Source organism: Phoxinus phoxinus (assembly GCF_949152265.1).
Source record: "Phoxinus phoxinus genome assembly, chromosome: 4".
In the NCBI taxonomy this organism is placed as follows: Eukaryota; Metazoa; Chordata; class Actinopteri; order Cypriniformes; family Leuciscidae; genus Phoxinus; species Phoxinus phoxinus.
Window position 1 is genome coordinate 24,930,529 of NC_136879.1, and position 18,527 is coordinate 24,949,055.

The 18,527-nt window shown below is 40.2% G+C and overlaps 1 protein-coding gene across 22 annotated transcripts in view; it reads left to right on the forward strand.

The window, feature by feature from the left end:
• The window catches only part of msi2b (musashi RNA-binding protein 2b), a 245,566-nt gene that overhangs the window by 156,260 nt on the left and 70,779 nt on the right, over window positions 1-18,527 (forward strand). For all 22 annotated transcript variants that reach the window (XR_013797153.1, XR_013797154.1, XR_013797155.1 and 19 more), the window contains exon 8: window positions 17,668-17,750. Coding sequence is in view for 16 of the 22 variants with exons in the window: in XM_079609469.1 (XP_079465595.1) it covers window positions 17,668-17,750 (83 nt within the window). In the remaining 6 variants the exon portion in view is untranslated. The remainder of the gene's footprint in view (window positions 1-17,667; window positions 17,751-18,527) is intronic.

The window sequence follows — 18,527 nt, forward strand, 5'->3', positions numbered from 1 at the left end:
GAGGCGTAAGTAGATTTCTGACAAGGTATAAATCAAATTATAAAAATGACAGCCAGTGACATTTCCCCGTGAGCGATCCCTTCACGCATGCGAGAGAGAGAGAGAGAGAGAGAGGCAGACAGACAGACAGACAGACAGGAATATCTTTCAGGAACGCCTTATTTCTTTATCAGTCTGGGCTGTGGGGCCAGAAAAACAAAGGGAGGATTGGCAGGCCACATGCCAATGAGATCTGCCTTATTGTCCAGCATCTGATAGCGCAGAGAGGATCAGCAATACTTCAGCTTTGTGAATTGGATCAGTCTAGACGCTGGATTGAAGCTATGAGACATTTAGTTGCAGTTCATTTGCTCATTCATTCACTGATTGCAAAAGGATGAAACACATTTGCTTGTGCATGTGTTTTCAGTCTTTAATTGATTTATTCAAATAACACATGCACATATGCACAACTTTATTCATAGACCATAACAAATTAGTGAAATATACATTTATTCATGTACTTGTTCATTTGTTTGTTTCAACAAATGAGTGGCAAAGGCAACCGTTTATTCATTCATTTGTTTGCTTGTTCATTCATTCATTTGCTCAATTATTCATTTACCTAATGTGCAACAAATGAGTGAAATATCATATGCATTCATTTGTTTGCTAGTTTATACATTCATTTAATTACCAGAGATGATTTAAGCAAATTGTTTTCTGTGATGCAGATTCATTGTGTTCATCATTCATCTTTCACCTAAGGGCTAAGAAATGTTTGATACTTATTTTTTTTTTTGCTTTAATTCTTGACATATTAGAGTAATATTTCTTTGTGTACTCGTTTATTCATTCATTGACTCATAACAAGTGCATTTCGAGCAAGCATATGCTCATTAATTCCTCCAGTGACCTCATGCCTTTTGCAAAGTGTAGCCTTAGAAATGGAGACAGAGATGGAAAGAGAGAGAGAGATGGAGAGGAAGGGCAAAAGTATGAAAGCGTAGACATGTTATGATGGACGCTGATGCATCATTAGCCCGCCCGCCCCGGCTGTGTACCGCCAGACGGCCAATTTCTCCTTCAGCCACACTGCATTAGAGCACGACCCTCAGGATTACGTCCACTGGATCCTCTATTTCAGCCAGCGCCATGCTATCTGCGATAGATTATTTAGCATCAGCTTTCAGCTACATTAAACCTTGTTAAAAGCAGCTTCATGGCAAAGGATTACAAGGACATGATAACAGGGAGGGCTATCTCTTAATGAAGGAGTAATTTGCTCCCTGCTCTCTCCAGACCCCCTTCAGGATATACTGTGAAGGGAACGTGGGGTGGAAGTGGAGAGGGCAGAGCTGCTCTCTGTGAGAGCTTCCCAGGGGCTGTGTGGAGAGGCTCTTATGCCCTTACAAATACCCAGAGATGCTGCTAATGCGTGTCCACTTGCATGCCATCAAAATCTGAAGCATGCCCCCACCTCTCCGAAGCTTTGTTCTTGTTGTTCTCTCTCGCTCTACGTGATTCTGGGCTTTGCATCTATTTCTTTAGCTCTCTTTCTCTCTATTGGTTAGGATTCTCCATCAATCCCCTCTTGCTGTCTTAAACGTGTTGGTAAATCTGCCATGTGAAGTTGTTTTCTAAATGAACTAAGTATGATTATAGAGCACTTTACAGTGTTTGTTTTCTATACTTCCCGGTCTGAGTCGGCGGTGGTTGTCAACAGCTTTCTTTTATTTTGTAAATTATATGTATGCATGTATGTGTGGATGTGTATATGTAGGCTATGTATCTAGGCTATGTATATGTATGTACCGATGTAGGCTATGTATGTATATGTATATATATATATATATATATATATATATATATATATATATATATATATATATATATATATATGTGTGTGTGTGTGTGTGTGTGTGTGCGTGTTTGTTATATGCATGTTTATATGCATGTTATATGTATGTTATATATGTATGTTATATGAACTAATAGAGAATATTACAACATATATATATTCTCAATTAGTTCATATAACATACATATATAACATACATATATATATTGGATTCTTTATTAATTAGATTGTCTTAGTTAATTTAATTTGGCAGTTACATAGATCAGAGTTTGTGAAGAATTCAGCAAGAAGGAATTGTGCATGATGATAATGGCATGTTTTTGTATTCATAGGTTTTAGAGCTGTTCCCTAAAATAATGTAAATGAAGTAAAGGCACAAACACGGCCACAAAATTAGTGCTGAACACTTTTTGCGCTGTGCAATTAGCATCTTGCAAGTCAGTTTTGAGTGCCGCCTTGTGTAGGCTACACTTCTGCAATCTGCAATATTAATAGCACCGAGTTTGACAGTGATTAGATGCAGGATTTTGCACTGAAATATTGTGTGCAAAGTGTTCATGCTTAAGCTGATGTTTGTCATTGTTTTATAGAAGCCATAGATAAATTGAACTAACTGAGGAGACATCCTCGATTTGATCTGTGGTTACTGTGGCCATAAGGCTACAATCTGTTGTTATATATTTAGGTCATTGGCAGTTTATTATGGATATTGACCGTGGACATTCACTTTGTCTAATATGAAAGCATCTTTCCCTCTTTTCAGTAAAGCATTTAGCTCTGTTGGATGAAGAGTGATTGTGGGCCAATTTCACTGAGTGCTCTTCAGAATGCATGACAGGTATCTGATGGAGATTGTGACAAAGATTGAACAAGCAGCTCAATATTTTATGTTTTTAGGTTGTTTATCTGCATGGTGATTGTGTTGTGTGTGTTTGCACGAGAGAGAGAGAGATGCCAGAGTATTTCCTTCCCAGGATCTGGGTTTTGACCTCTGGAAAGTACCTGCGATAACATCTGCTTCTGTTCGGAGACACTAGCATTAATGCTACGGCTAACTCCTCAGGTATCTTAGGTCCATCTCATTGGCTCTTTAATAAGCCCTGAGCATTGGCACCACGAAAATCATCTCCAGCAACAACAACAACAAAATAAAAGTCATTTCTTGGATGCCATCCACTGTCCAGTCTATCTGAATAACCTTTAGATGAATTAAATGATGAATGTGAGCCCCCCTTCAGAGCGCATCTTCAAAGCCCAGCTAATAGTAGCACGCCGCTGGAATCCAGGCCATCGGATTGATCAGGCCTATCTCAAAGGGCAATTAAAGAGGGATAAAATGCCTCTGGCCGAAAAATGGTCTGGAGGAATAAAAAACACACACAAAGCATTTAGGTTCCTTTAGTTCAGACCAGCTCAGAATACTGAACGTTTTGGGACGGACATACAGTAACAGCCATTATTTATATAGTTTATTTTTATCTGTATGTTGGTGTTTACTGTTGTTTACCGTTTCCATTTTTGCCTATTGCTCAATGTCAGAAAATCAATTGCGATGCACATTTAATGTGGTTTTAACTCAGTTCGGCCCATTTATTCTCTTTTTGGAGCGGACTAATGGTAATGCTGCTTATGTCGAAGCCAACAAATCAATATCAACAAGTAATGAGGCATGACATTGCAGAAATTTGATTGACTTGAGCTTATCCCTTGGCGTTTCTTCACTGAGATAGTGTCTCCAGGACAAATACACCCTCTCAGCCTCTGAGTTTTTTTTTTTTTTTTTAAATGCCCTGGGGTGGAGGATTAACTCTATTCGTTTTAGATCTTCTGAACTTCTCTGTGCTGACCTCAAAGCATATCGGAATTCCAAATGAAGCAAAGGGTTACTCTCAACTGCAGTAACACCGGAGAGCAGGGGCGTTGACAAGGGAATGCATGATGAGATTGGTGGTCATGAACCCTCACACATGCAAGATGTTTTACACATTAAAAAAAAATACTGATAAAAAGATAATATAATAATAATAATTTTATTTGCATTAATAGCTCAAAATTATACACTTAAAATTAGCGGCGTAACGGTACACAAACATGACGGTTCGGTGTGTACCTCGGTATTGAAGTCACGGTTTGGTACGGGTTCGGTACAGCAGGAGGGAGAAAACTAAACACAAAATTGCTTATTTTTTCTTAAACTGTTTTACACACAAATGTGTATATGTGTTTAAATAAATTCTATTATAATTAAATTTTTCTAAAGGATAAAAAAATCTGTCTTAGCTAATGCTGTAAACTATAATACTGTAAATTGCACATAAGGCATGTTTTGTATTAACTTCTAAATCGAATCATAAAGTTAATTTTCTACTTAATTTTTGAAATATAATCATTTACACAGGGGCTGTTATAACTTGTTTTCATGACATTTATTTAAACATACATTAAATAATCAAGACATTACTAACATGTTAAGTAAATATAATGAATAGGCTTCTCTCTAGAGAAGAGAGCTTCTCTAGCGAACTAACATGCTATCGACAGTCACTAAATGCCTGAGGTAAATGTAATGATACGCGAGATATTATTCCCAAGCTCTTTTATTGATATCTTTCCACAGTTGAAACAGTTTGAGAGATGTGAACATATCAATCAATCTTCTCTTCTTCTTCTTCTGCACTTTTTACTAGCAAACAGCGTTGCATTGCACTTCTGGATTGGAGTGTGGACCGCTTCAAGAATTGTGACATCCGTACCGTACGGTTCGGGACGAATACATGTCCCGTTACACCCCTGCTTATAATGTAACTCCATGACAGCTGGATTCATAAAGCTGTTTTGCAAAAAAAAAAAAATGCACCCATTTTTTTTATTTTTAAACAACACGTAATACATTACTGGGCATAAAAAGACCATAAAAACACATGCACATGATCATCGGATGTAAAATTGATTGATTGCGTCCTGGCAACTCGAAATCTGTTGAGCACGGACATGCAATGCCAATACCAAACAAGGCATCCAATACTGTAACATCCCTATCAGGAACTGTATTTGTCCCATGTTCATCGTCATTCCGTGTCTGTTGTGCTGTAATCTCTCTCAGAACAGTCCTGAAAAGCATCTCTGCTGTATACATTTAATGATTGACGTCTGGAATTGCCCCTTGGCGGCTGCTCCTACATAAGCACTGTTAAATTTTTGATGGACATGAATTTGTTGGTATCTAAGGGAAGAAATCCTCAAAAAGACAGCAGATGCGCCAAGCGTCTGAATGAGACACAAAGACGGCCTGCGAGAAGCAGGAGACACGCCACACAGCAGAGCTTTTAATTTCTGCTAATTCACCTTGGCGCCGTCCCAGGCATGGTGATTAAAATAGAGCCCATGTGCTGGAATGGCTCTATAATATACATTTTCACATTTGATTATACAAGCAATTATGTTGCACTTAATGAAATTTCAAATGTGCTCAGGAGGCTGTCGGCAGAACGGTCCACATGTGCAATGTGCAAATGCGGCCCACCCTACCTGACCTCCTTCAGCTCCACATCACTTCCTGGTTTGTTGTGGAATCCTTTGCTTTTAAAGGAATAGTTTACCCAAAATAGCTCACCCTTGTGTCGTTCAAAACCCATACGCATGCATTTAATGAGGTCAGTGATTATGTTCTAGTTACTTTGTCAGCAAGGATGATCAAAAGTGACACCAAAGACATTTATAATTCTGTATTTCTATTCGAAATAAATCCTGTTCTTTTGAAATTTCTATTAATAAAAAAAAAAACTGACGTTTGATGCGTTTATATTTTTTTAAACACGTTACAAGAGTTTTCCTGATTTACAGCAAGATCTACATTTTAATGGGTTTAAACAAAAGATTTTTTAAATTTGCTTTAAAAAAATGTAACACTTTAAACAGTAAATTGAACATGTTATTTTTAACAGTTTTAAAAAGTGATTTTTCGATATTGTTTACAACAGGATCTGCATTTTCATGGGTTTAGACAAATATTTTTGTTATAAGAAAATAAAAACTTTGTTCATCAAAAACCACTAACTTGAAATAAAATTAACTTGATTTTCAAAAGTCAACGAATTTGCAACAGCTAAATGTAACATTTTAATATTATTATGAACAACATTTATCACTAGAAACTGTTTTTGTTCTGTTCTTCACAAAGTTGCTGTATAACTTCAGAAGTATGACATATAAAATATTGTAGTATTTTATAGAAAAGTTTTATAGAAAATTTCTCTTTGTTTTCCATTGAAAAAAAGTAATTAACATGAAATTTAGTAAATCATTAATACTATTTTTTGTTGGTCTATGCTTTAAAGTTTTTCCTGTGTGAACCGATTATTAAGTGCTTCATTGTGCTTGTGACATTTTTAGCCAATTAAGATGCTAACATTTGAAGCGACTAACAAAGAAATTGGTCTCTCCGTAGTGCTTTAAACAAGTCTTCCCTCTATTTTAAGAGATTCTTGGGAGAGTCCAACTTTACGGTTAATAAATGATGCTCCTCCCATCGTTGACGCTTCAGATTTGGACCGTAACCGTGTCAAACGTCTGTTATTCCTCCAGGCTGTTGGTGAGTTTACAACACCCTGATAAACTGTAGCAGCTCCGCATATAAGCGAGATAAGAATATCCCCCAAAAAAACATGAGCTGCTGAAGCCCTGTGAGACGGCGGAGGTGGCATTATGACTTAGGGAAGCTGTCGGCTCTTGCAGCAGAAGTGTTGTTGATGAGGAATGGCTTTATAGTCCATCTTTCTGATCGTACCATATGTGTGTAAACATAAACAGTCTGGCCAGTGTCGTAGCGACTGGCCTAATTACATACTATCAGTGTTATTTATTTCCTAAAGGTGCTGTTAGAGAGCTCTCCTCTCTCTCTCTCTCTCTCTCTCTCCACCTCTCTCTCTCTCCACCTCTCTCTCTCTCCACCTCTCTCTCTCTCTCTCTCTCTCTCTCTCTCTCTCTCCACCTCTCTCTCTCTCTCCACCTCTCTCTCTCTCTCTCTCTCTCTCTCTCTCTCTCTCTCTCTCTCTCTCTCTCTCTCTCTCTCTCTCTCTCTCTCTCTCTCTCTTGCTCGCTCTCCACCTCTGAAAAACACTCTTGCCTTTAATCTGTTATACTATTTCAGCCAAGTGTGAATATTTCCACTTATTATAATGCAGTTAATGTCATGTATGATTTCTCAAACGGATTTTCTTCTCAAATATTTTAAAGTCCAAAGTCACTGGCGTGAGTTATAACGCTAGCATTCCCAAATGATTTGATGGCTAATAGATGCAAACTAATTTGACCTTCAATTATCATTTATTTGACACCAGCGGCATTTTACACTCTGTGGAAAGAAATGTTATTATTACTTGTTTTGTGAAACTGAAGGATAAAGCATGAAGGCATGACCCCAGAGAAAAGATTTAAATTTTACACTGCTGGAGCGGAGTCCTCCTCGCGGCTCAGTTTGTTGACAGCGGAGAAGTCTTTCAGAGCGTATTTTCGACAGTTCTTTAATGTTCCTTTTCCTAAGAACTGGACTGTATCAGTTCTGCCAGATGTAAGCTCACAAGCTTTGTGATCTATTGAAATAGAACTTTCAACTAACCAGAACCAGGAAAAACTCATTTTTAAGGGGTTCCCTGTCGATAACATCAGAGGCTGCCTTTTTTTCTTGCGCTTTTCGGTGTGCCAATGCTCTAAATTGGATTTGTGAATGCGTGGCCTCTCTTATCTCAACTATTCATGTTTTGTGTGTGTGTGTGTGTGTGTGTGAGCAGACTATTATTGTTTCATTTCCATTTTTTATTATGTTCTGAATTCGAATTGTGTTTGCTGTTGTGGAGAGTCTTTCCTAAATCAGCCAGCGCAGATGCAGGTTGAAAAGCAGTCGGTATGTAGTCTAAAAGTGAAAAATTCCCAGTTTCTCCAGTGTGTGTCTTTTTAAGTAGGACAGTGAAATTGATGGCCCAGTGCTGCTAGGTGACCTACATACACTGGCTTGGACAAAATAGACTCCTGAACACACACACACACAAAGCAGGGGATGCAGAAGTCAGCAGAGCCTCACTAAACTCACATCCTCACAGATGCTGATGTGTTCACATTGACACACATATGCAAATAAGGAGAAATATTGTGTATATGATGTCCAGTACCATCATAATACAACCTGGAACCATGTGCGTATTGCTATTCTAATTTAACCGTGATAGTAAAGTAGAGATGGGTCACAAGGGTTGACTAAGTATCTGCTGGCCGTAACTAATTACACACATTCCTAGTGTGCATATATAAGCTTATATACAAAATATATCGAGATAAACAACCAACATCAGTAGGCTTATTTCTTTTTTTTGGTTGTGCCAAGGTGCCATTTTGTGTCAGGGACAATTTAACCATCAACAGCATATCTCTTTAGAGCAGTCAACAACCTTTATTGCCCATCAGCTTCACTCCGTTCTCTCTTTCACCTTCACTCCTGTATCTCTTCTCTCCATGTAATATCCTGATGCAGCGTTCACTCAGGTGCCCGGCTCAAGGACAATGACTTTTAGCGCCATGATTCTGAATACCCAATAGAGGAGTGCGGTAATGAGATCCATCGGTTTAATTGTTACGGAGTTGGTGCTTGTTTGGGAGAGAGTTTGGAACGGCTAATTAGTCAAAATGATTGAGATCCGGAGGCCCGTGTGAGGGAGGAGATAGATAAGGTGAAATGCACCGAATGCATTATTCAGCGGCAGATAGAGGAAGAGCTCTTTCTCGCTCACTCTATTGAGAAAGACCGACTCCTACACATCCACGTCCTAACCTGTGACCTCTCACACCTGAGAACAGACACGTGTATTCTTTTGTTTCGTATCAATCCTGATTTAAACCATCGGATTAACGATGTTACCGAATCTCTGTGGCTCACACGATAACCCAGAGAGAAACCTCAATAGCGCTCAATACCGGCATAAAGACCACCTGTTGTAGAGAGTATAATTAGGCACTCTGATGGAATCGTTTTCCGGTGAGATGGATCAATTTTATTTTACTCTTGAGGGGTGAACACCGGGGCCCGGCTCCGGCTCCCGCCACTGGCATTTGCACTAGTGAACACCGCATTATCAAATGTTTTTATTTTTTTATGAATCTCTCTCTCCTTAATTCGTCATGCCAATTGCTTCCTTTGAGAAATTCCTATCATGGCCCTCGCCTTGATGTGTCTGCTGTAATTAAGGCTCAAATTGTTTTGATGCAAGTGTAATCACATTAGCCTGTTTGCAGGGGAGATGGGTGAAATTGGACTTGTTGCTCCAGCGCCTGTGAAAAAGGCAGCAGACTGCGTGGAGTTTATGGATTATGAAAGAAAGAACTGTCAGAAAGCATCGAGCTCAAAGCGGCGTCCCATATGGCTCTTCATTACCGGCCCTGTCAGAGCCAGTCGAACCGCCACAAACACAATGAAAGCCTAATTCGCATAGTTAAAGATGAGAATGGGATAAATGTTAGGGGATGATTGCGAAAAGATGGCTCAATCATTTGTGAGGGAATAGATTTTTTGGTTTGGTTTTTTAGAGATATTTGTTTGTTTTGGTGTTTTTTTTTGTTTTTTTTACTCCCCCTGTTTTGTTATGCCATTTGGCGTGTTGACAATCAAATGTAACTAGCACTGAAATTACAGTTGGCTTCATTTATATTAGTCACAGAAAAATGTATCAAAGATAGCAATATGTTGAATTGTAATGACTCAGATAATCATGCAGAGTCGAGTGAAAGACCAGATGGTGCGCGATATGTGGGAGGTCTTTGGAGTTCAGAGAGATTTTTCAAGTAATATTCACAATAAATTAAAACATTGTTAAAATCTTACATCCTCTAATCCTTACTTTGCTTGTAATTGTAAAGAAGCGACTCTACGAGGTATGTACCTTTTTTTTCCCGCATCCTTTTATTTACCTTTTGATCTTATCATCTGTAGACATTTATTATGATGTTTTCATCTTCAAATACATAGAGAGCAGAGGAGCTTTTATTAAGTTGATAAAGCTCAATCAGCTGTTTAACCCTCGTCTGTCTGTCTGTCTGTCTGTCTATCTATCTACCTGTCTGTCTGTATGTCTCTGTCTGTCTATCTGTCTGTATATCTATCTGTCTTTCTGTCTCTGTCTGTCTGTCTGTCTGTATATCTATCTGTCTTTCTGTCTCTATCTGTCTGTCTATCTATCTATCTATCTATCTATCTATCTATCTATCTATCTATCTATCTATCATCTAGTTTTCAGTCTTTTCCTTCAAAATATTTTGGTTATGATACATTTGCTCAGATGAAGGACTGCTGATTATCAGTGCTTCTTTAGAAGATACAGGGGTCATAGAGATACTCGCACATGAAAAGTTTAGTTCTAACTTGGGATGATCTGGTAGGTTATCGTTTACTTTCAACTTGTGATATGATTTTACTCCATTGATTTAATAGAAATAATTGAATAAAAGGTTTGGCTTGATGAAAAAGTCTGTCTCTCTCTCTCTCTATCTGAGCTGTGCTCCACTATTCGTGCAGATGTACCCTGCTGACTGTGCACATATCGCACCTCTCCGTTCATCCGTCTTCTGTAATGAGGGAGGAAGGACTCAGATCATTAGCCATTAGGGAGGAATGGCTGCTTCTGAAGTGGCTGGTATTTTAGTTAGGTGGCTTTTGGAGGGCCTAATGTTGACATTAATCTTCAGTGCCACTTGCGAGGGTACGGCAGTGACCTTAATGGGGTTTTTTTTCTCCCGAAGATAGGGCACCCCATCATAAGATCACTCCCCAGATCTTTCACACACTTTCCCTAGATGTGATTGCAAACACTTCTTGTACATCTGTGTTTTCCAACTGTTTTGTGCTCAACTGCCCCATCAGGAAGGCTCAAGTACTTCACTGACACCAAACCAGTACTGTGTTCCTTTATTTTGAACAGTATATCTATTGTTTTATCATTTAAAACCATACTACATACAAACATACACATTTTTTTGTCAAAAGTTTTTCTCAGAAAATGTTTTGCGCCATCTTTACTTAAATATAAATTCCACTCGGTTTGATATGTTGTTATAAATGCATAGAGATTCACGGTTTTATTTTCTGCTCAAATGTCTATTGTATTTATATATATCTCACTGTTATAGAGTACACATTAAACGCTGGCGTGTTTATTTACTCGTGCTAATAGAACTTGTTCCTTAACATGCCAATGGCAGGTGCATTAATTTGCCCCGCTGGTTTTAGCATTGCCGCTTAGTTTATCTCCACACCCTTGAGATCCATTTACCACTGCTGGAGTAAAAGATTAATAAAGTGTCAGTGATGGCGCTCAGCTTCGAGAAGTTTTTGTTCTATACACTTCTCTCCCTTCCCACCCCAAATTCTTTTTTAGGTCCTCCCTTCGGTTTCTCCAAGAGCAATACCTCTCTCCCAAGTCATTATAATGTAGTGGGGTGGCTGGAGCTACAATCGATTACGCTGTCTAGTCTCATTTAGTTTACAAGAGTTCCAAGTTCCAGAGAGCTTACCGAGAGGCTACTTTTCTCCCTGCCCGTCTTCTTTTTGATTAAGCGGATGTGTAAATAAGGCCGCAAACTCCCATCGATGCATGCCAATCTATTTATTGACTCCTAAGGATCATTCTCTCCACTCCCCTTGGGTGTCTTCAGGCCGAAAGAATTGAGCTCCTCCCAGCACATGTGAGCGCCGGAGACAGCCAACTGTCTGCCGGGAGAAAAAATGAAACTCATTGACAGATGTTCTTGTGGTGCTTTCTGCTCTCATTATTAATAGATGAGAAAAGGGCCCCATTTATCAGAGTGGAGAGAAATTAATTGACACTGGCTTTGATTTTATTGCTGTAACTTGTTGTCTGGATGCATCACAATTGTTTTCCCTTTTTCGCTTCCAGGGCAAAGTGTTTGTTAGCACAGACACCCCCCCCCCCCCCCCCCCCCCCCCCCCCCAAAAAAAGCTTTTTTCGTGCACTCGCTCCCAGACACGAACAAAGAGACATATGCTTGCCGTCTCACACACGCAGACATAAGATAACTTATGTAGCGGATTGTTGCCCTGTCACTTCCCCACTGTGGCAGCCACCCACCCGCTACAGACCGAGGTGCTGATGTCACTGGCCTGGTGTTTATGCCTCAGATTCAGCAAACAGTGTTTAAAAAGCAGCTTAGCATTTATTACAGGGTGAGGTTCAGAAATCATGCCATGCAGCTGTGTCATACGTTTCCTCTCTGCTGTAAGGGACCTAAATGTAGCTGAAACTGAATTCATTTTGGGCCTTTTATTTTGACTTTTTTATTTATTGGTAACATTGTCAGTGTGTGTAGATGGCACTGTGAAGAATCCACGTGAGCCTGTTTTTAAGCCTCATTAATGATTGATTTCATTTTTTTTTATTAATCTGTATTATAATGACCAGGAAAATAATGAATAATAATGAAAAGGAAATTGTGGCCATTCCAATTATATTAAATTGTGTGAGAAATAGTATTACATGTTTTTAAAGGAACACATTTCTGGTTTGGTGTCGACTGTGGGGTAGGCTACCTAAGATTAAAACTAAACCTATACAGGGTTCCCAAGATCATGAAAGACCTTGAAATGTCAGGAAATTTGAAAAGGGTCATTTTTCAGGCCTGGTAAAGTTATTGACATTCATGGATTTGTCTGTAGTGAATATAAGTGTTTCTCAGATCTAAAATATTATTTTTTCGCCTGGAGGTTTCACTCGCATAGAGCAAAAACTCCAATCACTGACAACTTTAAATCATGGAAATTTAACTGGTAAAAATGTTTTGGGGAATAAAATCTGGAAATGATACAGAACGGACTGGAGCCGGAATGGAATTTGCATCCGTGTAAGTGCCACAGTTCAATACAGTGCACATGAAGGTTGTGAGGTTCCAAACTTTTGTGGCACTCAGGACTTTTTGTCAAGTGTTTGGCTTGTTTTAGCATTCCCCCTCCTGAGCTCATCTTGTGGTCATATATTATTCAGCATCTGATCTCGCATACCATTGTATGAATCACAGATTCATGTGATCCTCCATCCGCGCCATTTTGCGTGCGCGCGCTTGCGAGCGTGTCCGTGCATTCATGAGATGTTCCATAGGCATGCCATTTCCCCCCGCCGTTTAATATGCAACACACAATCTATTTACCATCTCTGGTCTCTGGAAAGGATACGAGGTGGCCGTAATAATATCTGATTCGGTTGTGTACCTCTTCCCTTTAAATACATCGAACTGCTCCAGGCACCCTCAGCTTTTTAAGCAAAGGTCAGAGGAAGGCTCATTGATTTAGCATTTTAATTTTATTTGTGCTGGGCTCCGAGGGGGACTGGCATTCAGCGTGGCAGTGGCTCTTTGTTTTGTAAGAGGCTGTGAATGTCTGGGTGTCTGTTGAGACCCAGCCTGCTTCGCTCTGGCTAATAAGTGTGAGATGGCAGCCAGACGCCTCCGTAATAGCCACTAACACTTATTATCCTCCCCAAGATTGGAAATCCATGTGTTGTCATTGAGGGATCTCAAGACAAGTTAAGCGAAAAAAGAAAAAAAAGCGTTTTTTTTTCCCCTCAAGCGTACCGCTTCAAAACAGATGTGCGTGTCGTGTTGTAGGTGCGTTGCGTTGGTGTAGGTGGGCTGTAAGGCAGAAGTGGTTTCCAATGTAAGGAAATGGCCTGTTCAGAGTGGTTAAGTCACTAACTGAGCGAGATAATGCCTCGGGGTGTTTGAGGCGGAAAAATGCGACGTCTCCTCCACCAGAGCCGAGGCAGCTGTTGTTTTGCATTGTTCCCGTCCTCTCCTTCGCTTGACTTTGCAGGGGATGTGGAGAAGGGCCCACGATATTGGCACTCTTTCATTAAGAGATCCTGTTAGCGGCGCTGGTCTTGTCATTAGGAGCACTGAAGGTTTTTGATTTGCTGCCATTTCCAATGCCCGGTTGAGAGCTCACCCTGCCGATAGCGCCCTGAACTCTGACAAAGACAGCCTGAGGGATCGTTACCTGATCTTTCCTGCTATACTTGATGCATTTAGAGATTGTGTTTGGCAGTGTTGGTTCTTTGCTGATCTGAAAACTCTGAAAAGTCACAAAGTTTCACAAAAATGAGTTCATTAAGCCCTCGTCTAGTGATCCCAATGCTCCTAATAGTAATTAAACATCTTTGTTTGTTTGAGAGGTGTACCTTCCTAAATATTTCCTTTGTTTTAAGAATCCATGAAAAATTGCCTTTTTTTGTTAGCCACTTAGCACAAGTTTGGTATCATTCTAAAGTGCAGCATTCCAACCTTGTGAATATTCATAGCGAATTCTTGATGGCATGAGTCTGAACCAATGAAAGGTGATTTTCAAACTCATAATGTAAACGAAATTATCTTACTCGTGCAGACTGACACATCCGAAGCATGCGCACAAAGACGCCTCAGACAGCGCGCAATCCCGATATACTTCATACACAGAAAGAATTACAGTTTTTTAAAATATCTGTCTTAGGGAGTATTCACACAAACATTATCTGTTATGTCTTACGTGAACGTTTGGTTAATTGTTGGGGAAAAACATCTGATGTGTAACATTATATTAGATCCATGTATTACAGTAGGTCTTAATATATTGGCTGTCTATCTCGTTAATGTAAATCACACAATTGTGGTATCATGGGAAAAACAGTTGAATATATATTTTTTCTATAGGTATGGGTTTTGACTTGATTTGTGCCAAATTTGGTGTTATTACCAGGGATTTGGATGCTTGGTGATTTTGGTTTAAAACCTTCAGAAAACGTTTAACTCGACTTTTCTCAAAATTGACTTTGAACAGGTGTAGCTCAGTCATTTTTTGTCTGATAACTCATTGTAGAAAATTTGCTCATTGTGACTCATTTTGCCAGCACGGATCACATATTGAGGAGGTCAGAGATGGTTTTAACTCTTTCATCTGTTTTTATTTTATTTCATTTATAACCCTATAGAAAACATGGACATCAGCACATTTATTACTCCATTTCTTTTTTAAATTTTATTATTTATTTTTATAAAATGTAATTTATGTGATTATAATTTTAAATATATAATATGAATTTTAATACATTAAAATTCAATTGAACCCCATTTCATTTCAGTTAAAATAATTAAGAAATGGGAATTTTCTTTAAAATAGGAAATTGTTTCATAACCTTTGTGGGTCCAGTAGAAATAAATGGTGAACGTAGTGTTACAACTGCAGACGTTCTGCACACATTGTATACCAAATTAATCAAAAAAGAAACCTGCTTACTCAGATGGAACTAGTCCTGTCATTTAACATTACCCTGATATTATAACTAGATTTTTCTTGTAAGTTCCTTTAAATATATCCCTAGTCTCACCTCTATGTGTTTGGGCAGTGTGAATTATGGGATTGATAGTAGATCTGTCAATTGGCAAGGGAATGTCAGTTTCAGATGCTTCCTGCTGGGGTGCAGGTACTGTAACCCCCGCCCCCTCCTCTCCGCAGCCGACGGCCTCCCCGAACCACCCAATGCGTGCCAGCTCCCTCCCGGCTGCTGAGAAATTGCTCCTGACAGCTGATTTGTTGGTTGTCAGAACTGGTCGCTGTGCGGCTGATAAGGGCGCAGAGGCCCGAGATGGAAAACTAACTGCCTCTCATGATTTCAAAGGCAGCCCCATCAGCCTGGGGCCTGCAGACACATGTAAATGTCTCTGGGCTGAAATCACCAGGGATGTTTCTTCCATGTGCATTGGTGCTCTTTAAAGAGTTAGTCTGTGCTTTGCATGCAGCGTCTGGTTACGAAAGAAAGCACTGCAAATGTCACATCTATCTATCTCGTTCGTTCATCTACCGTATCTTTTTTTCTATCTTATGCAGTTCTTGTTTGTTAACAATTCAAATTCATATGTGAATGCCGCACAAACAGTGACATCTTTTTTTTGATTGGCTGACATTGTGGGCCTGCTTGGCAGTATTTAATGACATGAATTAAGTCAAACTTTTACTTTTACACTACAACCACCTACATTTATTCACCCCCCTAGATCCTTGCTAGGAAAGGTGGAGCAAGCTAGACAGGGCAACGGAGCAAAGGGAGGACCTGGTCCAGCCTGCATCGAATCATCAGGTCTGATCAGTCACTGGAAGCTCTAATAGGCTTGTACAGGAAGCCATTGTGAGAGAAGAGGTCACTGGGTAATTGGCTGTGAATCTTGTTCCAGCATCCTCCCATGGGGCGGCTGCTTCTATAACTCACTTCCTGTCAATGATGTCAACCCTCGAGGCCGCCTAAGCCCGGGCTGAAGGGTCGATGAGGGGGTACTGGCCGTCATCCAACTTTGAAGAATATGACAATGCGGCAATGACCGTAGATCACCCCTACAGCCTGTACATACAATAATTGCCCTTAATTACCTCATGCCCCAATACAAAGCCCTCATGCGGCTGTAGCGTAGCTAATACTCCATCAGTCAGCACAGCTATGGCGTTCTGTCGATTTTAAACAGCACGCAATCCACCTCTGTGCTTACCCCAGCAGGGCGAGGAGTTGATTCTACTGTCATGGAGTCAGGGAGCAGATAATTCAGCTGGTGTTTTCTTCCCCAAACAAAACAAACTGTACGTGTAATAACTGAGAGGTCACGCGGCACTGGACCAGAGGCCACCGGCTTGTTTATCCCATGCCCTCTTATCATCCCTCCCGCCTCTTCATCTGCTCTTATCACGGCCGGTGTTGAGAGGGGCTCCACGGCTTCCTGTTTTGGGTTTGCTGTCAACCCCTTTGACCTGTTGACCCCGGGACTTATCTCTCACTTTCTTAAAGCCAAACGCCTTGTCTAAAAGCAGCAGGGCAAGTCCTCAATCTTGGCTCTTCTTGTTGCTGTTACTTGAAGGCTTGTAGAGCACAGCACACTTAAGTGTGAGAGTGTGTTTGTGTGAGGCGTAACCCCCACAACTTCAAAATATTCTGTCATAATTATTATGACATTTTACGATATTTATTTCTATAGATATTCTTTTCACCCTAACAAAATGTTTTTTTTTGTTTTTTTTTTGGTTATGAAGAAAGATAGTCTCTGCCATCTAGTTGCAATTGTCATATCCCAAGCTATTCAAAATGACATAAAGAATGTGATTCATACATAGAATGACTTTCATACAGATTTTGAGCATCTCTTAATTTAAATGTTGATCAGGTCGAGTTTGAGACTCTATCTCAATGGGTTTGAGTATTTTTTTGTTGTTGTTGTTGGTGTTGATCACAGGATGTTCCCCGTTCCTTATGGATTGTGTGGCTCTGTTGTGCTCTCTGAGGTGAAAATGGATCCTCAGTAGAGGCACTCACTTAGGAATGAGGAAAAATAGTGTGTCACGTATTGAAAAACTCGCAAAGAAACATCAAATATTTGGTAATGGAATTCACATGCCGGCTGGCTCTACAAATCCCATTAAAACAGCTTTGAGCTTCCTCCATCTCTGAGGAGCAGACTCAAAGCTATTTTAATAGTGCCCAGGACTTCATCATTTTAACAGCAAAAGAGTTCCTGCTCTGTACTAGATACATAATTTGCATGGCATTAGGACCAGATAAAACGAAGATTGCTGCACGATTCAATGGCTCATTTATGCCTGCTCCATACGATAATAGCAATCAACAGATATTTGTTGCTTTTTTCCTGTTCATTTAACTGCTTCTGTGTTGGTTCACTTCAATCATGAGCTGTTTTTTTCTCCCTCCTTCCTTTCTTCCCCTGTTTTCTCTCTTCCCCTTCTCCCATCCTCTCCTTCTTCACAGGATTCGGCTTTGTAACTTTCGAGAACGAGGATGTGGTGGAAAAGGTCTGCGAGATTCATTTTCACGAAATCAATAATAAAATGGTGAGTTGGTTTCACCTCTTTGCAATTTTTCAATTCGGGGGCCAGGATTAATATTTGATCCTGGAAGCAGAATGGGTGCATATAATGGGCAGCGTACAGTAAGGGTGACAGGGCTGATGGGTGCGTGCGCACATGGGTGGGGGTGGGGGGGTGTCATCCCTATCCCCGACCAGCCTGCTTTCAAGGGGATGAGAAGTCACTGGGGTGCACCAGCCACAAACCATGAAATTGTGTCTTGGATCCCTGTCTGCCAGGCTGGGAGTAAAGGCCTGTCTCGTTCCCACCGTCACAATTCCCTCAGCCAGGGAAGACTGGGAAAGGATCTGGCAGTCACTCTGGGGGCTTGTTAAAAGTGTGTGGTGCAAAAGATTGAAAGAAGATTTAAAAATCAAAGCCTGGGTGCTTCTTCCATGTTGGCACCTGATGCCCTGTCCCATGATTTTCTGTTTGCTGCTACGGTTCGTATTAGATTTCCCCGTGTCTTGCCAAGCTTTGGAGAATGAAAGACAGCAGAGGGACACGGTTCCTGACCTTGAGGCATCTGCAGGCGAGCCACAGATGCAGCTTGCAGTGCTCGCGACGAATCACCAAATGAGGACAAACCCCAGTGTCATTCTACATGACAGCCAGTTAGCAGGATTTTTAATGAAGGTCAGCGCTGTCAGTAAAGTTCAATTACTTAAACTTACAAATCACAGAGAACCATGAGCCTCTTGGAGTTTTCCATGAGATCGAGATGAGGACTGATTTGTGGCATTGATGACCAGTGTTGGGGAG